At 40.9% G+C, this 25,152-nt stretch overlaps 1 protein-coding gene across 9 annotated transcripts; it reads left to right on the top strand.

Moving 5' to 3' along the window:
* Positions 1–1,347: 1,347 nt before the first annotated feature.
* LOC113026313 (uncharacterized) lies at positions 1,348–19,743 on the top strand. Of its 9 annotated transcripts, XM_080303687.1 has the most exons (15): positions 1,381–1,506; positions 1,894–2,035; positions 2,151–2,210; positions 2,310–2,404; positions 2,595–2,719; positions 3,138–3,260; positions 6,775–6,941; positions 7,036–7,159; positions 7,562–7,752; positions 9,403–9,547; positions 15,723–15,859; positions 15,954–16,077; positions 16,765–16,955; positions 18,432–18,579; positions 19,337–19,743. In XM_080303687.1, exons 5-15 carry the CDS (start codon positions 2,638–2,640, stop codon positions 19,411–19,413), a joined length of 1,509 nt encoding a protein of 502 aa, XP_080159813.1. In that variant the 5' UTR covers positions 1,381–1,506; positions 1,894–2,035; positions 2,151–2,210; positions 2,310–2,404; positions 2,595–2,637; the 3' UTR covers positions 19,414–19,743. The 9 variants fall into 9 exon arrangements, with proteins under 9 accessions (XP_080159812.1, XP_080159816.1, XP_080159811.1 ...); XM_080303691.1 differs by lacking the exon at positions 3,138–3,260 and having other exon boundaries at positions 1,382–1,506; XM_080303685.1 differs by lacking the exons at positions 2,151–2,210; positions 2,310–2,404 and having other exon boundaries at positions 1,370–1,506.
* Positions 19,744–25,152: the final 5,409 nt, after the last annotated feature.

Genomic DNA, 25,152 nt, shown 5'->3' with positions numbered 1-25,152 from the left:
AAACCTGAAGCTCAGCTGCCCGACAGTTCAGGAGGAATCGTTATTGAGCTAAGATGATGCCGTTCAAAATCACAAAGCAACAAAGCGTGACACGCAACAGCCGGCCATTTTTATTTATACAGAATGTTTAAAACAACAGAAGCATGTCATGCAGTGCCATTAAAAAGTGTTTATGTTTATTCAGTATTCACATTTAAAGCTATATAGATTCATTCAAGTTGAAATGATTGGTGATACCGGTCCTGTATTTACTGTTTATACGATCATTCTCATGTAAGACCCTGCAATTCACCTTCAAACAGCTTAGAAAGGCCCTGGAGGGATCTGATTGGCTGCAGGGCAGCCAATAGGAAAGTGGAGCAAGCCCAGAGAGCAGGAGGAAAGCAGCACAGCTCACATTCAGATAAAATACAGTAAAATATGTAACATAAGGTCAAATGCGGTGGTATTTTTACTTTTATTTAGTGCTCCTTCACACTCCCAAAGACATCTCTGGTATTAGGAGGGAGCGGACGCGGGATCAGGGTTTTCTGATCAAATGACAACGGCTCAGAGAAAACTGTGAAGCTGCTCCCAAATAGGAAATGACTCACAGAAATGTAGAGACCAGCAATCACAGACAGTCAGTGACGTTCAGCACATACGAGATTAAAAAAAACAACAACTCTGCCAAAGCAAAGTGGGCGGGTCCCAAGAACTCAACTTCAAGGCGAACAATTCAAGCAACTACCAATGAGGGCACAGGATACTGGTAACTGACACATGCTAGTGTCTAAAAAACACACTAGAGGAAGCTTCGATGTGTACTTCCTGCTCCTGCTCAGCGTGTTCCCTCTGTGTTTACCTTCCACTCCTGGAATTTCCAGTATTCTCCGCTTCCTTTGGATTTTGGACTTTGTTTTGTCTGTTTCTGGATTTGTTCATGTGGATTTGACCTTTGTTGTGCTATATCTGCATTCGTGGCCCTTTGATGATACTAATCCTGCTCAAAAATGTAAAAGAATACCAGCGAAACATTTTAAAGTTACATTCTTAGGTACTATTGAAGTACTGTGAATACTGTGAGTAATGCTGCTTTAATATGATGTATTTTTAGTGTCATAGTTGCCCCCACCTGCTGTTATTGAGGGAGCAGCTGTAACAGTCATAGGTTTTGCATTAAAATGAATTTACAGTTTTGTCCCTATTAGTGAAAACGCATAAAGTGCACTGTTATATAATGAGTGTATTTAATAGAGACCGCCTGGCAGATTGTGGTCACTGAGTAAACAGGGACTCCAGAGTAAATATGACCTTGTGTAGGCGTTTCATCTCCGTGTTTCTCTTACAGTAAATGGACGACCCTCGTCCCGCCCTCAGGGGGCATCTGTAATCACACCACCAGGGTTTTAACCATAACTAGAGCCGCTGGTTCAGGCGTAGACGTGCTACGGGACACTTCTGTCGAGGTTGGAGCCTAAATCCCAGGACAAACTAACGTGTCAGTCCTCTCTGTTTCCACTGACGGTGAGTCATCTGCTGCATGAATGACTACAGGTACCACTGCTGTGACCTTTGACCCCACCAGTGCTCAGTCAGGCTGTTTGCTTTTGCTCTGCTCCATCATTTAACTAAAAATAAAATATTAAAGTTAGATGAAAGTGAAAACAAAGTGAAAGCTATAATAAATTTAAAAACAAAGAAATACACAGTGAGTCCAGCTTCTCTAAATCATGCCATAAATGCCATTTCTGTGTTGTGCTGATAATGTTATATATTCTTATATTCAATAAGGAATTAAACATATGTCACACAGAGATGTGGCTTTCCGCTTTCATTAAACCAGGGTTATTATGTTCTAATATTTATTATTATTATTATTTTATTTAGCTTCAAGTTTCCTTTTTATTTCAGCTCTGATGGAGTTTGTTTGATTGTCTGGTTATAATCACAGACGGTAAGTCTGTCAGATTTAAGACATGTAGAACAACATAACAGTAACCCAAAGACTCCAGTGGAGATCCCAGCCACACAAACATCTGCACGAAGCCTCTCGGTAAGTTTACTGTACAATAAAAATAAAATAAATACAGTAAAAGCAAAGAGATCAGTTCATATCAGTGAGAGGTTAAACAAAAGGAGATGATTCAAAGGCCTCTGACCTTCAACAGCCAGCACACTCTGATCCTGTTAACGAACACAGATAGACTGAACAGCTGTTTGCACAGAGGGTGAGTGGAGCGCCCTCTGTTTTCAATGATGCTGCAGATGTGTTACAGTCACCTAAAGTCATCCTGTCTTCCTTCTCTCACCCCAACCGGTCGCAGCAGATGGCCGCCCCTCCCTGAGCCTGGTTCTGCCGGAGGTTTCTTCCTGTTAAAAGGGAGTTTTTCCTTCCCACTGTTGCCAAAGTGCTTGCTCATAGGTGGTCATATGATTGTTGGGTTTTTCTCTGTATCTATTATTATAGGATATACAGTACAATATAAACTGCCTTGAGGCGACTGCTGTTGTGATTTGGCGCTATATAAATAAAATTGAATTGAATTGAATTGAATTGAATTGAAGACTTAGTGACATAATGGTGGTTGAGTTTGGTTTTGTTGTTGCTGCAGAGTGCTCAGAGTGTGGACGTCCCTGTAAGTTGATGCTTAGGACATGATGCGTTTCTGGTCCCTGCTGCTGCTGGTTCACTTCTCTCTGGCTCAGTCTGGTCTGGACTCAGAGTACACAGACACAGGTAAGAAGCGTCATGGGCGCTCTGTCTAAATGTGCTTTTGCTGACAAGCATTCTTCAAGAAAAACCATCCCAGTGTTTGCCACCTACCATTGTTCACTCCCAAACACAAACATAATGAGACAGGCAGGGCTGGACTGCGACAAAAAATCGGCCTGGGCGTTTTGACTAGAGACCAGCCCACCAGGTATTATAGGAAAAGCCATAAAGCCTTTGAATGAAAACAAACGCTGTTGTGACAGTGATGTACACTGTCTTGTTGGTATATGTATGATTTCTATACATTTTACATCAGATGAAAACTTTGGTTGTAAGATTCAGATAATTATTTAATAAAAGCTAGACATTTTAAATGAGAATAAGAAAGAAAAGTATTTCTTTGTGCCCCCCTCTCCCTGCTAATGCCCTACCTGGCCCCCAGGCAAAACTTTGCCAGACCCGACCCTGCACAGTTACCAGCCGTCAGCTACAAAGGATCCTGGTGTTATTTGTCTCTCAGAAACAGTTCATTACTTCCCTTCAACTCATTCGTGTCACCTAAAAGGTAAACCTGTTTCTCCATCACCTGTTCAGCTCTGATGAGTCAGTAAGGACATCTCCTGGTTTCATCTTCATGTTTCCCTCTTACCACATATCCAAACCGATATCATGACCAGCAGCTTTACAGCTGTGGCTCCAGCTGATACTAGAAATTAATATTAAATAAATTCTAACAACAGCTAATCAACCTTAAACGTGCTGCTGTTGTTTAGCTCGACATCCGCTGGTTTCCTGTTTCTGGCTCAAAGTGGGCAATAAACAAACAAGAGAGACGATCAGCTGATCATTGATCAGTTTCATGATTGAAGTAGCAACAGGAGAAGTAGTCTGCATTTAATATGGCTTTTGTGTTGTTAACATGTTTAATGTTATGTATTTTCTTCTATTTAATCTCAAAAAGCTCCTAAAAACAGTCAGTGATCACCAGAGGTGGGTCGAGTATCCAAAAATTGTACTCAAGTAAGAGTAGCATTACTTTAAAATATTATTACTCAAGTAAAAGTGAAAAGTAGTTGTCAAAAAAGTTACTCAAGTAAGAGTAAAAAAGTACTTGGTGAAAAGACTAATCAAGTAGTGAGTAACTGTTTGAAATGTCCGATTTATTTTATAAATAAATGCTATCAGACAAACAAAAATAAATAAATATACAAATTTTAGTATTTTAAAAAGGAATGTATGTAAAAACATCAACAAATTAAGGCACAACAACAGTTTTTTACAACATAAAGCTATTTTCACCAATACCTACGGTGAATAATTTAAATAATTAAACAGTGCAAACCATTTCCAGTGACAAGATAAACTTTATATTCATTTTTGCTCCAAATGGCACAGCAGCCTCAGAGAAAACATTAGAACGATGCATCTTCAACATATGCACATACAAGGCAGCTCAGTTTACCATAAATTGTATGGGTGTGCATCTATTTCTGCATATTTAGCAAAAATGTGCCATTTCTTCACTCACTCAGTGAGGTGATGGTTAAGCTTCAGCAGCAGTTTGCTCTCAAGGTTCTTTCTTTGAAGCTGTAACTGTTTAGCAGTGAACAGGAATCCTGCAGGACTAAGAAGTCCTTCACAAGCTCCAGATGCAAGAAGAGCTGTATTGATTTTGATCGAAAGCTTCTTGATGTGGGGAAAGCCATGCAATAAATCCACACCTCCAGTGAATGGACATGAAAGGTACCTCTCCAGCTCCCCTGCTTCTGGCTTTCCCAACCCCATGGATCCATCATATTGTACGAACGTGATAATTATGTATATTGTAATAACGTGATATTCTATCGTTCAAACGTGAAATGTATATTGTTAGAACAATATACTTTTCACTCTATATCACGTTATAACGTGATATAGCTCTATACATAACTATATATACATATATACATACATATAAATATACATAACTGTTTTTGGGGTAAATAAAATGCAAGTAGGGATTGAAACTGCAGAATTAATGAATGCTGGAAATGCTAGCACTTGATATAGTGTTTTGATTTTGCTGCCACTGGTACCCACAATGCAATGCGTGAAAGTCACTTGGTCTGTCGGTCCAGCCCGTCGATCTCTATTCTTCCCATTCCTTGCTCAGACGAGCTGTCTGGCAGAAATTGAGGAAGTCTTTTGCTTTCTTGGCCATGCAGCTCTTTTCAGCAAACTACCACTTTCCCTAACAGCCGCATTAGGGGTGGGCGGTATAAACGGTATTCGGTAGAAACGATATGAATTTGGCCAACGGTAGAGATTTTGACTATTCTGCTCTACCGCAATAGCGCATGTTGATGGTGTCATCAAGCTGCGCCTGTTATGGTCAAAGCATCACAGCGGTTGCAAGCAATATCATCTGCAAATTATGCCAGGCGACAGTAAATAGCGAAGAGATGAAGCACGTTTTCGAATATGAGTAAAGCCAAAAACTGCACTTCCTCCACAACCGTACTTTTGATTCATTAATGTTGAATTCTCTCACAGCTGCTCTATTCCTATGTTGCTGCAGTATATTAATGACTAACCTCGTATTGTAGATGGATTATCTCAGTTGTTCTCCTGACTGAAGTTTGGTCTTTTTACAGCATCCTGCCATGCGATTGCATTTGTCCCTAACCATTGGGAACCCCCACTTTTATCGAGTGGGAAAAAGTTAGCTTCACTGTGTTTATGTTATGCTAACATAGCTGTATCGCTAGCGATCACGTAGCACATCATTATATACCAGCTAGTCCAACTTCAGTAACCCTAAAAAAGTCACTGCTGTTTAGTTTTCTGCCTTCATTTATGTCGGGAGTGAAAGCAGAGCTGTGTGTTTACATTTTTTCAAAAATCTCTCAGTCAGAACATGCTATATCATGTTTAAGTGGAAACTAGCGAGCTAACTTCCTGCTAACTTCTAACTCCGTTAAATTTAATAAATTCTATTTTCATGGATGCCTGGATGTTAAACTTAATTGTTACACCTGGTAAAGCATCAACGCTGATCATTTTATCAAAGATGAAAGAATTTAGACAGTTTTTAACTCTCAGTGATGCTGCAGTGTTCTTTTGACTTTGGGACCTGAAGTGGAAAGTTTTGGACCCAGATTACTCCGCGAGGCTCCTGACTATGGTAGCCATAATGCTCAGACAATCCATCAAGTGGTGCGGCTTCGTAGCTTACCAAATTGGTACTAAAACATTTTTGACAGATTTTTAAGTGACATGTACCACATAAAATTGGTTCGAGGTCAGTAAGCACAACCAGAATTCATACAGGCGCAATGGATTATAAGATGCACTGTTGATTTTTGAGAAAATTAAAGGATTTTAAGTGCGCCTAATAGTGCGGAAAATACGGTATACAGAAGAAAAGAAGATATTGCTAAACATATTGTTACCGCACATGCTTCAAATTATACCGCAATATGGATTTTAGGTCAATTTGCCCAGCCCTAAGCCCCATCCACATGCACCTTCACTCTTTGGTTTAGTCTAGTTTTGAAAGATTATGCCAACTCTTATAACTAACTTTGTGTGAAACAAATGTTATTAAATGACCAACTTACCAGGTCCCAGATACAATAAAAAGAACAGAGGAGGCAAACAGATGTTCTGTGGTTATTTGTTTATTGCTTGACTTGAGGCAGTGCTTGGGGGTCAGGAAAGGGCTCCGAAGCTTGACTGAATGTCAAAAATGGGAAAGCCTCCAAAGATAAATGTTCAGATACAGCTCTTGTTGATTCTTTGACTGTCCTGTCTCCTGTCCCAGAACTGGGACCTGGGATGGCACACTACTGGAAAGGCCTGATGTTTAATTGGTATTGGCTCGAAAGCTCTGACTTATCCAATAGCAATACATCTTTCAACATTTTTCAGTGTCAGTAAATTTATTTATCTTCAAACACTTCAAACATTTATCACCATAAAATGTTTGAATTGAACAAGGTGGACACTGGGAATGTCTCAGTAATAATGGAAGGTGTTTAGTGGCAAAGAGTTCTTCACTGTAAACTGACGAGGTTTACCTCGTGGTGTCTCCTCACCAGGGATGGCTCCACAGTGGGTACAGCCAGAAATGAAGAAGCTCTATGCTGCGTTTGCCTCCAACATGATAAAAATGCAATGCAAAGCAACAGGACACCCGGTTCCTGCAATACAATGGTACAAGAACGGGAAACTGTTCAGGAGGGATCACAGAATCGGAGGCTTTCAGGTGTGTTTCTGGCTGTAAAGTGGAAATTGTAGAGGCACAACCAGATTTTAAACTTTACTTTATTTTCTGTCTTTACCTGTGCTCAATCTTTCAGATCAGAGAACACACGGGGACTCTAATAATGAGGTCATTGGTTCCCTCAGATAAAGGGAACTACACCTGTTTGGTGGAGAATAAATATGGGCGCCTCCAACACACCTACCAGCTGAATGTACTTGGTAAGAGAGATTATCTGGCACACAGGGTCGTAATGTTAGTTTAACATAAAATGACAGAAAGGTCTCGGTCCAAACCAGTCTTGTTATTTTTCTTCAGTGTCCTTCCATGAATGGGTAACAGTATTCATGTCACCCATGACATGAATACTGTTACCCATTCATACTGATTGTGAATGGTACTGTGACCGATAGAACCAGAACACTCAAAAGTTCATTATTAACATTTTGCTCACAAACTGTTTCACTGCTAAATGTAAAAAGCCATTCTAGACTACAGTTAGAAAATCAATCCGCAGGTACGTCCTCCAGGTGTTACTGGTGACATGCTGTTCTCCTCTCTGTGGATATCTAACTCATTCGCAAAGATTACCCCTGTCTTCATCTCCAACCCACCTGTTTCAGAGCGCTCTCCTCACAGGCCCATCCTGCAGCAAGGGCTGCCGGCCAACCAGACGGCAGCTGTTGGCAGCGACGTGGAGTTTGTGTGCCGCGTTTTCAGCGACCCACAGCCTCACATGCAGTGGCTCAAACACATCATCATCAACGGCAGCAGTGTGGGACCGAACGGGCTGCCCTATGTTCGTGTTCTTAAAGTACGTACCAACACCACCAAATTCAGCTTTAGACCAGTTTTAGTAATTTTCTTTTGTTAGCTTTATTTTGCTGTGTGACACTCTTTACATCTATAATGAAGGAGGATAAATCTGATCTCTGTCAGAGCCCTTAGAATATGTTTCGTGAAATAAGCAGATCTTGGCTTAATTGGCTAAGTGATGAGGGTGAATTTGGTAGTACACACCTCTCCAATTAGAAGGAATACACTTTGTATCCCGGTGGTTTTCCCAGTGCTGGGAATGAGAGGTATATTGCGTGTGCATGTCATAATAAAGCTGCTGTGGCAGAATATACATCAGAAGTCCCCAAAATTTGCAATTTGTCTTGAAATCTTTGTTTTTCCTACATGAATAGATGATCCCAGTAGTCTTGGCTCGAGACAGGTGAAAACCCCCACACAACACTTCTGTCCTGCAGTAATACCAACTGTCCACTATTAGCTGGCATGATGGAGTAACGAGTCAGTCATGTGACCAAAAACTATCAATCAGATGTGCAAATATCTGTGCAGTTATGAACAAAAAAAAATAAACAAACATAAAACCAAACAAATACGAAAATATATCATTATGAATATGAGCAGCTTAAAAACAGAAGAAAACCCTGAGATACATTTCAAAGAAATACACTTAAATTTGTTAAACATCATGACATAATACAAAGGCGCTTGGCACCCACTGCCTAGTTTTAGTCCACAGCATTCTTAAAACCGCCTGCTCCTGTAAGGAGCTGCATTGGGATCCCTTTCCCAGCACAATACTAATCCAGGAGGTTGGTCTAACAGAGGAGGTTGCTAAGATAGTGTGAGATGAAGGCACATAATCTGCTGCTCCCAAAGGAACAGATCAAGAAAAAAGAAGACTTTCACTCAGGTGTGTCAACCTCTCATAATTTCCAGCCTCTGAAAACTGTGTGAACAGAACTGGGTAAAGTTGGGTTTTTTTAAAAGACATTTGCAATAACAACATATGGGAACATCACTTTTTGAATCATTGTTCTAACAGCTTACTGCCATTCAGGAAGCAATGTCCTGCTGGGAAAGCTGTTGAATTATGGATGAAAGCTGAGTTAGCTGACTAGACCTCCGATTCATCAGTCCAGTCTCAGCAACAGGAAATCTAACTGAACTGGAAATAAAGCTGAACCAAATCTTTATGCTTCAATTTATGATTTTGTGTTTTTAAATCCTTATATTTTCTCAGATTTGTGACAGGTATAAAGTACCCCCACACACAGCATGACACATTAACAGGTGTTTTATTTCCAGCTGTTTCTGACACGCTTACATGGCTTTAAAGCTGCCTCCTCCGGCTTTCAAACCACACAGCTCAGACAGGTGATGAAGAGCAGCTGTGTGGGTAAGCCTCCCCTGACACCACACTCTGAACCCACTTCTCCACCCCCCTGAAATCACTCTGATTTTTCAGAGTGATCTTAGTCTCCTGCACTAGACTGTTGAAGTGGTAAAATTAAAGTTTGCATCCATGAACTGAATTCACTGACTTCGTGAGAGATTTAAGTTTGACTTTTGAGTTTCAGTTTGCTGATGGTGAGGAATTTAACTCAGCTCTGACCTTTGAGGGACACTGATGAAGGATGACACAGATTTTTGTGTGTTTCTCTCTCAGACTGCTGGTTTGAACACCACAGACGAAGAAATTGAGGTGTTGACTCTGAGGAACATAACCCTGGACGATGCTGGAGAGTACACCTGTCTGGCTGGAAACTCTGTTGGGATTGCCTACAGATCTGCATGGCTCACTGTCTATGATGGTACATGAAGATCTGTACAGGATAGAATACAGAGATATGATGTCAGATCTCTCCTTCTCTGTTAATATTAATATATTGAATAAATATTTGTTCTATGATTCAATGAAAGTATTGAATGAGGGACACAAAATGTTTAGAAGTTGTCAGATGACAAGCAAAGAATCTAAACTGGTAGTTAACCAGTTAATGTTAGTTAATGGGACCACTGTTCGGGTTTGCTCTGGCTTACATGGGTTTTTGGAGACCGGGGCCCTATTTCAGGAAGCCGGTTTAGTGCAAACTCTGAGTAAGTATACCCTGAGTTAATGAAAACTCTGGGTTTTCGGTTTCACAAAGCGAGTTTAGATTAATTCTGAGTGAGTTACTATGACGACACACTCCGTGAAGCTAACCTGCCCCCTAGCAGGTTTACTTCTACTAACCCTGACCTTCTCCGCCTCTTTGTCGGAAACCTGACTGTAGGAAGTGTCAGACATGGCGTGCTCCTTCCTTGAAGAGCCAGTAGATGTTGAAGCCCAAATTCTCCGCAGAGCTCTCCGCCGGGAGAGAGTGATTAGAGCGCGTTCGGACATTTTATCATTTCCTGATGATTTCCTGTGTGAACGTCACCGTTTTTCAGCACAATCTATAATTTATTTGAATAACATCCTCAGGACTAATATTGCTCATGTGACACATCGCGGACATCCTCTCAGTCCTGTACATATTATTTGTATTGCACTTCGGTTTTTTGCAAACGGGAGCTTTCTGTATAATATTGGTGACGCTGAGCACGTTTCCAAGGCTACCGTCTGTCGGGCAGTCAGGAATGTTACAGTTGCACTGAAACGTCTCCTGTACTCGTCTGTGGTGTTCCCCGGTCATAGACCCACAAGATTTATCAAAGAGGGATTCCACAAAATTGCAGGTATCAGGATGAACAAAACTTAATTCATGATGTGGTGATACTTGAACTACTACTTAAATTTTACATTTATTCTCACGGTTCCCAGGCGTGATTGGCTGTACAGATGGCACTCACATTCCAATCATTGCTCCTTCAGTAAATACCATACCATACCATACCAACTTTATTTCTAAAGCACTTTAACATAAAACCAGGGTTTCACAAAGTGCTGTACATGTTAATAGCATACGTAAAGAAAATTAAAATGAGATACGATATGAAATGAAGGAGACTATGTGAACAGGAAGTCTTTCCACAGCATTAATGTACAGGTACATAGTTCCCTGTAGCATTTCAAACTAACAAATTATTTCATTATAGTAATGGATGCTAATTTGTGTTCTCTGCACTGTGAAGATCATATGTGATGCTGCCAACATTATCACAAATGTGGAAGCCAAGTGCTCAGCCTCTGTGAGTGGTGGTGGTGGAGGACCCCCACCTGTTTTTCGGGCCTCCGCTTTTTTTCTGTTGGCTATAACGGGTCACATTTGAGCATACAGAGTAAGCAAATATGTACTTGTAATGTGCTCAGATAATTTCAATAAGTGCTTACAGAGGGGAAATTAATGTAGCCTCTAACTGCAATTGATTTACATGGGACAAACAGACCAAGCACAATGGCTCATAATACAATTACACCTTACCTGTTTGGACTATATTTTTATATTTCATTTTTACTTGCTGCCAGGAACGTTTGGGGCCTGTTGGGTTGCACCTGCGCTCACATCACATCACAAAATAAAATGTATAAAATAACAAATAAAATAACATATGATAAAATAACGTGTTAAATGGGTGGAAATCCCTAGATCAATGTTTAAATTAACACTCACGCATTGACTCTGTCGGCTATGTTTTGCCATGCATGGTCCCTTTCTTTTGCAGCTGAGGCTGTGTTACTTTTTTTCCGCAAAATTTGCATGTTATCGGCATATGCTGCCATCAGAATTTCGGCCTCAAGCGCTGTAAAATACATTGACCGCGCCTTCTTTCCCTCCGTCTCCATGGTGACTCGCTTAATCTGTGCTCCACTAATCAGGGCTTTATGTATCCTCGTGCGCGCGTTTAACTTGGGGTTAAAGCAACTCCGCGTTGACTGAACTAATTGTTATCAGCCTTTCTGAAACCGAATATTCCGAGTTGGACAGTTCGGGGTTACTCAACCCTGAGTATCGTTTTTCACTCTGAGTTTTCTAAACAGGCTTCCTGAAATAGGGCCCTAACAATTAGTTCAGTCAACGTGGAGTTGCTTCAACCCCAAGTTAAGCGCGCGCACGAGGATACATAAAGCCCTGATTAGTGGAGCACAGATTAAGCCTCACAGAGGCTGAGCAGTTGGCTTCCACATTTGTGATAATGTTGGCAGCATCATATATGATCTTCACAGTGCAGAGAACACAAATTAGCATCCATTACTATAATGAAATAATTTGTTAGTTTGAAATGCTACAGGGAACTATGTACCTGCACATTAATGCTGTGGAAAGACTTCCTGTTCACATAGTCTCCTTCATTTACTGAAGGAGCAATGATTGGAATGTGAGTACCATCTATACAGCCAATCACGCCTGGGAACCGTGAGAACAAATGTAAAATTTAAGTAGTAGTTCAAGTATCACCACATCATGAATTAAGTTTTGTTCATCCTGATACCTGCAATTTTGTGGAATCCCTCTTTGATGAATCTTGTGGGTCTATGACCGGGGAACACCACAGACGAGTGCAGGAGACGTTTCAGTGCAACTGTAACATTCCTGACTGCCCGACAGACGGTAGCCTTGGAAACGTGCTCAGCGTCACCAATATTATGTCCTGTGGTATGTCCTGTCTGTATACGCGAGCAACCCATTGCGGAAGGTGCAAGATTATTGATAAGGAGAGTCCTCAGAATCCAGCGTATATTGCGGGATAGACAGGATCCTTTAGCTCAGCGCGACAGTGTGCTCATAGAGAGATATCGATTTTCCCGTGAGGGTATTATTTACTTAACCAACTTGTTGACGAGGGGGTGCAGGACCACCACCTGTCTTTTTTTGCTCTGCCCTTTTCTTGGTTGCTGTTATAAACAAACAAACAGATTATTCCAGGGTCTCTTTTCAAGAGACTAAAAGCAATATAAGAGATAAATATTACCATTCTGTAGAATATTCTTATATTCCACTTTTACTTGTTCCCATGTTCTAGTGGGTCCTGTTGTGGCTCTAATGTGAAAGAGGATATAATGTAATGTACTATAATATAATATAATATAATATAATATAATATAATATAATATAATATAATATAATATAATATAATATAATATAATATAATATAATAAATTTACCCTACCACCTACTGGTGATGGCCAGAGGGGCCGATGGCGCGATATGGCAGCCTGGCTTCTGTCAGTCTGCCCCAGGGCAGCTGTGGCTACAACCGTAGCTGCCTCCACCAGTGTGTGAATGTGAGAGTGACTGAATAGTGGTATTGAAAAGCGCTATATAAATCCAATCCATTATTATTATTATTATTATTATTATTATTATTATTATTATTATTATTATTATTATTATTATTATTATTATTATTATTATTAAATTACTTACTAGTTTAATTTGTCAGCAACTTTCTGCCAGCCCTCTCTCCTTGCTTTTGCAGCCTTTGCAGTGTTCCCTTGCGTTTTAATTAAACTCTGAAACTCCTGAAATCCCTCACTCAAGAGTTCTTGCTCTGCTGCCGAAAAATACCGAGCGCGCTCCTTCGACATTTTCGCCGACCAATCAAAGGGTTGCCGATCAATGTTTCTACTATCGATGCGTAGCCCCTGTTAAGCTACCCAGTGATCTCACATTACTTCATCCAGCTGTACTAATCGTCAACAACAGGTGTGCTCGGAGAACCGGAATAGCGAGCTCAAAGTTGGCGCGATAATTTGATCTTGGATGTAGTAAGCGAGGTACGAAGAACGGACCACAGCCCTAAGCGTTACCAAACCCAGCAAGGACAAGAGCCGGGAACCATGGCGCAAATGGGAAAACCTATCAGAATTACCACTGTACCAAATGTAACACCTCAGGTTTTTGAGAGTTGTTAGCTCCAAGTGAACCCGGTGCATTTATTTACAGTGAAAAATGTAAAACACAGTTCAAACCAGTCAGGGCAGCTGGAAGGTCTTATACACCTCCCTGCACTTAATCATTACTTTGTGGAGGAATGTAAGGATGACACGAGAGCTCATCACATTTTATATCAACTTTAATCTCAGCTTCACTCAACCCCAGTGACTTCACAAGGCGGCAAAACATCTCCTAGAATCCAAAACATCACTCCTCCCTCTTCCCTTCTCGCTGGGTATGAGTGGAATCCCCTGGTGGTTTGCCACAACTTATTATTAATCTCTGTCTCTCTTCCACAGCATGTTTTAGTTCTGTCTTCCTTCTCTCACCCCAACCGCAGCAGATGGCCGCCCCTCCCTGAGCCTGGTTCTGCTGGAGGTTTCTTCCTGTTAAAAGGGAGTTTTTCCTTCCCCTTATCACCAAGTGCTTGCTCACAGGAGGTCAGTTGATGGTTGAGGTTTTCCTGTATTATTGTATGGCCTTTACCTTACAATATAAAGCACCTTGAGGAGGGAGGGGTCTGCAAAATGCCGGATGGCTCTTGGGCGCCTAGGACCCTGTTCTCGACCTGGAAGATGGTTTCTTTGGGGTGCAAATTTGTGCTCCTTAAGCATGTTGTGTGTCACAGAAGGCAGTTTTTTATGATCCTCAAAGACAGCCAGAGCACCTGGCTGGCAACCGCTCAACCCTGCAGAGCCAGCTGGGGCCACGGGAGCCCTGTGTTGCTGAGGTGGACCCCAATGCCGAGGCGCAAGTTGAAAATTGCCCCCTTATGAGCAGTGAGAGGTCTGATGTAAATGACAATCTGCGGAGCACTGACATCATAGAGACTCATATGAATAATGACCAGTCTGCAGGTATTTTTGACATAAATCAAAAAAATCAAACAACTTTTGAGTTTGTGTGTGAGGATTTTGTGAAGATGACAATATGTTTGAAAATGTTAAAGCCTGAAGAAAGTGTGGAGGATTATGTGGCAGTGCTTTATCAAAGCTGCCCAATTCAGCAGGGTTTTATTAATTTCAATTAAATTCTATTTTATTTAAGAAGTGCCAAATCACAACAGCAGTCACCTCAAGGTGCTCTATATTGTAGGGTAAGACCTGTAATAATACAGAGAAACCCCCAAAATCAGACAACTTTCTTTGAGCAAGTGCTTGGTGACAAGGGGAAGAAAAACTCCCTCTTAAATGGAAGAAAGTTCCAGAAGAACCAGGGTCAGGGAGGGGCAGCTATCTGCCGTGACAAAGACACACTGTGGAAGAGAGCCAGAGATCAAAATTAAAATTAGATTAATACAAAAGCATTTGAAGTGAGCAAGGTCTCCACTGGTCTCTAGCACTACCTTTATATTGGATGATATATAATCTGGATTTGTTTTAACCAAGTATGATAGACTTGTTGATCATTTTATCACGGGAAAATGCATGGATTTCTCTTTTATGTGCAAAGGTTCAGCCTGTGCACATTCATGAGCACCTTTTTTTAAATGACGCTGTCAGGGTTCCTGGGTCGTTGACCCAGTGATTTCAGTTTGTTCATGTTCAGTTTGGTTCGCCACATTAATGTTCTCACTTCCTGTTTTTTCCCGTGTCAGCTTGTCTCCCGTGTCATTAGTCAGATTATGTTCAGCCCTGTACTCACCTGTTTCCAATCGTTGTCATCATTCACCTGTGTATTTAAGTTCCTCGGTTTCACCAGTTCTCTGTCGTGTCATTGATGTTGATGTTCATGTGATGTTCTGTTGTCGTTTCCGCCTGCGTTCAGCCAGCCAGCCAGCCAGCCAGCCAGCCAGCCAGCCAGCCAGCCATTCAGCCTTCCAGTCAGTTGTCCAGCCAGCCAGCCATTTTCTCCCTTTGTTCTGTTCATCCACTCCTCATAACAAATCTGCACCTACCTGCGAGTCCTGCGTTTGGGTTCCTTCTTCCTCGCCTCCACACGACGCCTGACAGACGCTCTTTAATTGTGAAATCCTCTGAATAATACTTAAAGAAAAGTGGACAACCCGGGGAATGTTGCAGTGAGAAGCTGCATGCTAACCCTCAAGCTGATCCTCTTAGTTTCAGTCTTTGTGTTGGAAAGATGCATACGCAGTATTAATCATGATGTTTTGCTTATGTTGTCTCAGAATCACTGCCACCGCAGTGGGTGAGGCCGGACAAGAGACACATCTACAGAGTTCCTGTCGGGAAGACGGTGAAGTTTCACTGCCAAGCGACAGGAAAGCCGCTTCCTGCCCTGCGATGGTACAAGAACGGAAAAGAGGTCAGGATGGACCAACGAGTCAAAGGCCTCTAGAAACAACTTCAGCTTGTAAAGCTTTACTTCACCCTTTCTGTATCTTTCTTTAATCTTGCAGATCAGAGACCACACATGGACTCTAATAAAGGAGTCAGTGGTTCCCTCTGATGAAGGGAACTACACCTGTGTGGTGCAGTATAGACACGGGACCCTCCAACACACCTATCAGCTGAATGTAATTGGTAAGATTATCTGCAGCATGTATACACGGCATACAGCATGCTTTATTGCAAAAACCAGATGGTTCCAGTACTTTGGACTGTGTGTGTCGACCATAACGCTGACCTTCGGTGGGTGTGTCCGAACTTTTCACTGGTCCTGTACAACCGCCCACACCATCAAGGAGGTTGCATGACTGATGGAGGCGGTTTGGCCTTAACAAGTAAAAATAAAATTACAGCACTTTAAGAAGTATAAGAGTGGAAATGCTGGAGTGAATAAAGTGCTGATTTGCTGTAGAGGTGTCCCAAGGGTATTCTTTGTTTAAACCGCATTAAAGCTCACTGAACAAAGTCAACAACAATATATCAAATACACCTAACATTAAAATGTGACCATGTGAAAGAAACCCAGAACTCCCTCCAAATCTGAGATTGCAAATATAACCACATAAAAAGTCAATATCACTAAACTATGGCACAGTGAGCTTTAGTAATAACATTAATGCATTTTCTAAGTACTTACTAAGTGGACAAACATATTGTCAGTAAACTACAAAACGTACAGAGTTTCATAAAGACTTTATCCAGACTAAACATCCTCATGTTGCAGGCAAACAGAATGGCTATCGGTCTCCTCCTGCTCTCTGTGGACATTAGTCGTTTGTATGATCTTGCATCATGCTAACCTTAAACCTTGTTTTGTTACAGAGCGTTCTCCTCAAAAGCCAGACCTGCATGCTGGGCTGCAGGGTAACCGGATCGCTGTTGTTGGTAGTGATGTGGAGCTTGTGTGCGCAGTGATGGGTGACCCACAGCCTTACATACGGTGGTTCAAACACATCGTGATCAATGGCAGCAAAGAAGACATAGAAATATTTCCCTTTGTTCGTCCTCCCAAAGTACGTACACCACAATCAGGCAGCACTACAGGCTTATGTTAGAATTATTTTATGTCTCCAAAGTGTTTTGAAGCTAGATTAATGTTATTCTGGTCCATGGTGGGGTAAGGGTTAACGTCATCAAACCGTGATCTTTTTCTAAACCCAAGCTCGTAGTTTTTGTGCATGAGTGTAACAGGCAGAAAAAATGAATGGGAACTGCACCTCCAGCTCCAAAGATGCACATTCTCTGTCATCACATCTGCAACCACTTGAGTGAAGACTGGAGCTGAGCTGTCATCTGCTTTGTGGCTAGGGAGGGTACCAGGCAGGCCTGACACATTCAAACATAAAAAAAAAAATACCATTTATAGGCAACAGTCAGGAAGATCGACAGTTGCAACCTCCAGAATTAAAATGGTATTTCGAGGATGGGACACTGAGCCCAAATGGGAAAATTTCTATTAAATTATCCCATTTGGGCTTAAACCTCTCTATTAAAGAGGTGTCTTATTGGAGCTGCAACATCAACCCTCAAACCACCTGGTGGACACCAGAGATGCAGTAGAAGGAGTCCTATCAAATTTTAGTTAGCTTGTGAGCCTCTGGAGGCAGCTGACATGTATGGGAGGGTAGAGTATAGCTTTGGGTGTCACTAAAACAAAAACTCACATGTTGGTGAAGCCATGAAGCAGGACATTTAGTCGCTCTCAAACCATCCAAAGATCAGCTGCTGACCTTAAATGGGGTCACCTTCCTCCACCTTTTCTGTAGAGGAAGGTGAGGGGACAAGGGTGACAAATCACCTATTATCAGTCAGATGCTATGCTGGTGTACTGGCAAAGACTCCATCTGTTTGCTCAAATTCAGATTCATCAGGAAGGCAGGGATGAGAATCAGCACCTCCAAATTTGACGCAACAGTTTTTATCCAGAAGATGTTGGATTGCCCACTCTGGTTAGTTTCCTTCCAAACCAGAGTAAAGTGAAGTAGGGCATTCATAGAGAGTTTGGTGAAATGTCTGCTGTGCTGGGTGAAGGTAAAGCCGTTGATTTACTTGTAATCTATATTTTTACCATGATCTGTGATGATGAGCTGTGGCCTTGGACCAAAGGCATAAGAGTGCAGACAAATGTGGTGGAAAAGAACTCCCTCTGAAGGATGTCTCGGCTCAGGAGGGTTCCAGAGATGATGGATGGGTAGAAGTTAAGACTTGTATAATGTGTTACAGTTTACTGCGCTCTTACCTGCATATCACCACGATATGCCACTAAACCATGGGATTACTTTTCCTTCTTTTCCTTTCCCACACATGGACCGAGTCTAGTCCCATACTAAAAGAAAAGTAAACTAACTGGCGTAAACTGGCCTTTAGTGTCACACTCTTAAAGTTCTCTCAGACTCCTGACCCAGTGTTTAGAGCTGTATCGACCAGCTTTGATTGGAACCTTTTGAGTGAAACATGTTGGGTGATATCCATGTCCCTCTCCCTCACAGGATGAGGATCTGAATGCGATGGATTATGAGGTAGAATCACTGCTGACTCTGAGAAACGTAACTCTGGCTGATGCTGGAGAGTACACCTGCCTGGCAAGCAACTCTGAAGGAGTCTCTCGTCACACTGTATGGCTCATAGTGATCGATGGTATGTGACCTAATCTCTCTCTGTTCACCTGTTCATGCCCACCTGGTCTCTGGTGAGCTGCTTCTGGGTAGGATTATGGTTAGGGTTTCATGTTAACCACATGCTGGTTACCTCCCAAATCAAGTCATTTTGATGCTGTAGTTCGTCTATTATAAAATAAACGGGCAGACAGGAAGCTAGATGTTAAATGCTTATTATTTGTGTTGTAATTTGGTAATGGCGAAAACAAAGGCCTAATTTTTAGAAAAGACAAGATATTAAATAAGGACTGTTAGTTTATTATGAGTTAATTTTACAGACTACCCAAACTAATTACCAATTAGAAAGAAATAACCAATCATTGGTAGCTACATCACATCAACATTGCTAATGGATGCCTGTATAATAGAAGGTGTGCAACGATTATTTCCCAGAGGACGATTCTGTTTACCTGATGTTTGCATTGGGGTGGGATCGGTCCTGAGTCTAAACACTGATCTGTGGGCCGACCTGTTCAGTGTTTAGCAAACACTGCGTTAGGGATTAGGGAAAAGCACTGCTGATGCTTTCCCCTATGGTTTCACGATGGTTTGGGAACCTTTTGTTACATTTTAATGGAGGTGGTAATTCCCCCCCAAAATGGCATTTCTCTTTCCCGAGCTTATCATACCTTACACAGAGAGCGCCATCTCTCAGAGGAGGGAGCCCTCAGCTGTGAGATTTCTGTGAAGCGAGCAGATCTGGTTTTAAATGCTTTTTTCCTCGCTTCACTCTGCAGAAGCATCGCTGCGGCTCCTCCAGAGGTCTTCTCCAGTCCACTGCTCTTCAGCCCACACATGTCAGTACTGGACCTAGTTTATGTCAGTGGTCCTCTCAAGTTCTGTTAAAAAGTCTGTTGTTTATCTTCAGTTCTGGTGGTGGATGTTCAGAGTTTCAGATAATAATCTCAGCACAGTCATCCATGTGAGCCCAAAGTTCAGACAGTTGCAGTCATTGCTGCAGACTTTTTTCAGACTTCACCTGAGCGTTGAAGCCTCCTGCTGTGTAGCTGCTGGTGGATGGATGGAGGTTTGTGCTTCGCTGATCTGGATTCTGCAGCTCTTTTCTGACTACATTTGACCTCTTTCACATTGGCTCCTTTATGTGTAATGACATGTGTTATAAGAATAAATCTTTCATTTGATACTTTGTTTACTGTGCATCGTGTTTTTTTAAAATCACCCTCACAGATTACTAAAGGAAACTCATAAACACTGAATGATCCTCTCATTGATTACCACTTTACTGACAGCATTTATACCAGTAATCAATAATCAATAATTACCCAATAACCCACATTCGTCCAAAGTCTCATTCTCAGGACTCTTTAAAATGTAAAGAGAGCATTAGAGATCTGATATCGATCTGCAGCAGATCCTACCGATAGGTAGCTAAAGAACAGCACATTCATCGACTTCTGATCACAGATATTATTGATTATTGGAGGAAACTGCTTCACTGATCACAGCAGTGATTGATTCCCTGCTGCTTCTGTTGGACTTCTTAGATAAGCATGACTGTATGTGTGCTCGTTCCTGTGGGGAGGCAGGTCCTTTGATTCTGTGGTGTTTTTGTGGTTGTTTACGTGAAGTTTATAATTTAGCTCATATGTTACATTTAACATCTGCAAGGAAACACAAGCTGTGAAGCCAGTAAAATCCCCAAAATGTCATGCTAAATACTTATTTTGTCAAATCTTATAGTGAGAAATACTTCTCTCAATAGGTTATAATAGGTTACATTGACACCTTCTGGTTTAAATTGGTATTACAGCAGTGTCCAGCCTAATTTATGTTGTTGTGTCTGCAGTTGTTTCTTCATTAATTTCTTTAGGGATTATTACAGTATTCTGATTCTGATGAATTAAGAGCTTATTGTAAGGACCTTTAAACAACATGATCACTTCACTACTTCTAATAAATAACTGAGCTTGTTTACATGAACAACCTGGTTTCATGTTATAAATTCAATAAAATGGTAATATGGATTTGGATTATCAATCACTTTTTTATTTTGTTTTTGATCGAAGTCCTATGGGCAGAAATCTGTGCCATCAGAAACTGAATTTGAATAAGTTCAATTTGAATTTGAATTGCTCAGATTGAATCTGAATTGTAACTTGAATAAATGCTTTTGAAAACTGAATTTGAATTAGTCTAATTTGAAATTGAATTTATATTTTGAAAATGAATTGATTTGCTTTGAAACTGCATTTTATCCTTAAAAAATTCAGCTCTCGAATAATTTCAGTTTCACTTCTCACCATTCAGTTTCAGTTCTACAATTCAGTTTTTTGGAACTTACATCCGGTTCCGGTTCAAGCGCAGATTAATAGAACTACGTTTTACTAGCGGACCGAAAGTGTTACTGACGGGAATCTACAGCGTCTTGAGCTGAATTAAGACTTCAGAAGTCATTCGTCATGTCGAATGACCAGCGGATAAACTCTCAGGTTGGTAATAAATGTACTACATGTATAAGAACAAGCGCCATGTTAACAAATGATAGCAGTAAGGTAACTGTTATGCTTATTGCAGCTGCTAGCTAAAAACGCTAATTTAGCGTAGTTTGCCCTGAATTCAGCTTTGACAAACAAATATGATCGACTGTTTCTAGTAGAATTCCAAAGCTGTCATCTTGTACCCTCTCAGAGTGCCCCCTCTGTATGCTTGCAGAGACCCCTACAGTAGGGAAACATGCAAAACGGTGCCCAAACCTTTGTGTTTTAGCTTTATTTATGTCTTACACAGCATCCCAACTCTTTAGCTAACTTAATAACTTTAGCTAAAGTGAATAGTTAGTCTAATTCATTAGTGCAGCATTACTGGATCACCTCTGTTTGAAGTGATATAATATGATATACAACTATCACTGAAACAGCAAACTTTGTAAATAAGCAAACAACACTTCTCATTCTCTAAACGTTTGGCCACAGCTGTAGATTACACTATCAGTGCTTGTTCACTCTTGACAATAATTACATTTCTAAATTTACTTTGTGCATTTACAGGTAAACAATATCTAATATTTTATCTAAATGACTGCTTTGTCTTTGAAAAGGGTGAAGAGCCTGAGGCCGGTGACAGTCCAGTTCTACTCTAAGTACATCCTTACAGTGGCTCACAGGACAAGGCCACATTCCTGTCCTGCCAGAAGAGAAGAGAAACTTCAGAGTCTTCATGCAGTTCAACCACACCTGTCATATTCCATATGACAGGGGTCTCAAACTCCAGTCCTCAAGGGTGGACTGGAGTCATGCAACTTTTCCATGCCCTCGAGGACTGGAGTTTGAGACCCCTGCCGTATGGTGTTCATGCTGTTTTCTACCCCACAGTTACAGCATGTCTGACTGCCTGTTCAGCATATGCAAAAATATATGATGAGTTTAAGCATGTGATGACTAAGGCCTTCCATTATGGTGTTTGTCATCACATGTCACAGACATCTGGATGATCATTTGGAATAAACAAAACTAAAAACTTGTTACTTCATCTTTTATCTTTATTATTATTGTTGTTGTTCTTATTTTACACTTTTCATTGTTAGGCATTAGGTTTATTTGTAGTAGTCCTTTCCAACGTCTTTCTCTCTTCCATGTTACTGTGTCAGCTTGTCAGCATCTATTTGGGTTTGGAAGTGGAACAGAAAGTCAGGAAATCCAAAGTGCCATTAAAACCAGAAGAGGTTCTTATATTTCAGAAGAAGGGATTAATTCAAAAGAAATGACGTCAATGCCATATTTTATTTAGGAACACTAGAGAGCACTTTGCAAAATAACACATTCTTATAATTTCACCCTCAGATGAGCCAAGCTACGACTGTCAGGGAAGGTGATGTAGGTACAGAGCATGTGAGAGTGGTTAAGTTAATGTCTCTTGTCTAGATGAAGGCACAAGAGGGATCAATGGCAAGGCGTAGAGATTCAGTATCTTCAGTCTTCAGTGGACACTCCATTTCTGGCACAAAACACCTGTAAAAATGGTCGATTTAGGAGGCGACCCGACAACTTCAGCCTGTCAAACATAGTAATGGAGCAGCATGCTTTAAAAAAAAAAAAATCTAATTAAGCATGCACTCAGTACCCTAAGAATTATTATGGTAGTTAAACACAGTGATAGTTGTATATCATATTATATCACTTCAAACAGAGGTCATCCAGTAATGCTGCACTAATGAATTAGACTAACTATTCACTTTAGCTAAAGTTATTAAGTTAGCTAAAGAGTTGGGATGCTGTGTAAGACATAAATAAAGCTAAAACAAAGGTTTGGGCACCGTTTTGCATGTTTCCCTACTGTAGGGGTCTCTGCAAGCATACAGAGGGGGTACTCTGAGAGGGTACAAGATGACAGCTTTGGAATTCTACTAGAAACAGTCGATCATATTTGTTTGTCAAAGCTGAATTCAGGGCAAACTATGTTAAATTAGCGTTTTTAGCTAACAGCTACAATAAGCATAACAGTTACCTTACGGCTATCTTTTGTTAACATGACGCTTGTTCTTATACATGTAATACATTTATTACCAACCTGAGAGTTTATCCGCTGGTCATTCGACATGACGAATGACTTCTGAAGTCTTAATTCAGCTCAAGACGCTGTAGATTCCCGTCGGTAACACTTTCGGTCCGCTAGTAAAACGTAGTTCTATTAATCTGCGCTTGAACCGGAACCGGATGTAAGTTCCAAAAAACTGAATTTTGGAACTGAAATTGAATTGTAGAACTGAAACTGAATGGTGAGAAGTGAAACTGAAATTATTCGAGAGCTGAATTTTTAAAGGATAAAATGCAGTTTCAAAGCAAATCAATTCATTTTCAAAATATAAATTCAATTTCAATTTAGTGATGATCATTTTCAAACCATAAATTCAATTTCAAATTAGACTAATTCAAATTCAGTTTTCAAAAGCATTTATTCAATTTACAATTCAGATTCAATCTGAGCAATTCAAATTCAAATTGAACTTATTCAAATTCAGTTTCTGATGGCACAGATTTCTGCCCATAGATTTGTTCTGTAAAAACTGAAATTAGTAAGATGGATATCGATATCAAAGCTGTACTTTGTGGCCTGCTAAGCCCACAGGGCTGGTGCCGATCAAATCTTCATCTGTTGAAGATACAGTTAAACTCTGAATCACAGAGAATGTTTTGCTCTTTATGGTTTATGGTGTCCTTCATCACTGTTTTTCAGTGAAATGTTGGTTTTCCTGATTTTTCTGACACCACATGAAAGAACCTTCGTTCACAGGTAACCCAGAGTCACATCCACACTCCTGTAGGTGTAATGTGAGCAACCCTCAGCCATCTGTCACTGAAGGTAACGATGGGTCTTCAGCTCACTAGTCTGGATGATTAGCCTCCATCAGGCTTTTCCTGGAACCAGAAACAGAGCGCTCTGTTTTTACCGAAGTTTCTGCCTCTGCACAAGTGAAACGAGAGGGTTAGACCCCAAGAGAACAGGTGAGGTGAATGAAGTTTAAGGTCAGAGTTTTACTCTGTTATATTTAACGTTGCAAGATCAGATCAATGATACAGAACATGAAGAACAAACTGAAGCATGATTAGAGGATCTAATGTTGCCTTTACTAAAGCAAACCCTACACCACCTTCATCTTAGCCCAGTATTTGTAACCTCACCATCATTGACACACTTACACACACCTGAGATAAGCTCTTTAAGCATGACCATGACCATCTCCTCATCTGATCAAAGAAAAGGATCACTTTTATAAGTTCACCACCTCTTTTCATCTTCATACACAAACTGAATCCACAGACTGTACAGGTGTATGACACACACATAAATACCTGCTAATCAGTGTGACATCCAATCAAAATCCTCAGATGTTACTCAGCAAACCTGGGGTTCCACCTTCTTGGACAGTCTGTTAGTACAGTAACCTCACAGCTGCCATATTATTGATCAGATGATGTCATTAAAAATGCTCCAACAGCACAAACATGGTCCAGTTCAGGTGAAGTTAGCAGACAGCTAGCAGCTACAGCCGGCTGTGTCACCATCCACCCATCAGTCAAAAAGGCCACGCCCCTAACAATGCAAACTCCCCATGAAGAGGAAATTATTTAAAAATGATCAACAGAGACCAAGCAGTTTGTGTATTGTAAAAGTGTAAATGTGTAAACCTGTTTATTTGTACTGTAAAGGTTTAACATGGGAGTGTATGGAAACCACTCAGTGCAGCACTGAGTGGTTTCTGCTGGACACCGGAGGAAGTGCAAGAATATTGCAATAGCTGTTTATGAATTACAGATAACTTTAGTCCCACAAAAATAAAATAGACCTGTTGAGATGAGATTTCCTCTTACTTTTTTACCTGCTGATCAGTTATGCTAAGCTAAGCTGAGCACAAATGTGAATAACTGAATCTGAAATGTTTCCTGTGCTGCGATCATCACATCTTACCAGCAGAGCTCCCTCTGGAGAGGATTTAGACATTCATGGAAGCCTGGGGGGAAACTGATGGTATTAGCGCAGGAAACAGGAAAGACAGGCTGAAGCAGACAGACAAGCACCTGAAACACCATCAGGT

Source organism: Astatotilapia calliptera, chromosome 7 (assembly GCF_964374335.1).
Source record: "Astatotilapia calliptera chromosome 7, fAstCal68.1, whole genome shotgun sequence".
Classification (NCBI taxonomy): domain Eukaryota; kingdom Metazoa; phylum Chordata; class Actinopteri; order Cichliformes; family Cichlidae; genus Astatotilapia; species Astatotilapia calliptera.
This window is presented reverse-complemented; position numbering and strand designations above follow the sequence as displayed.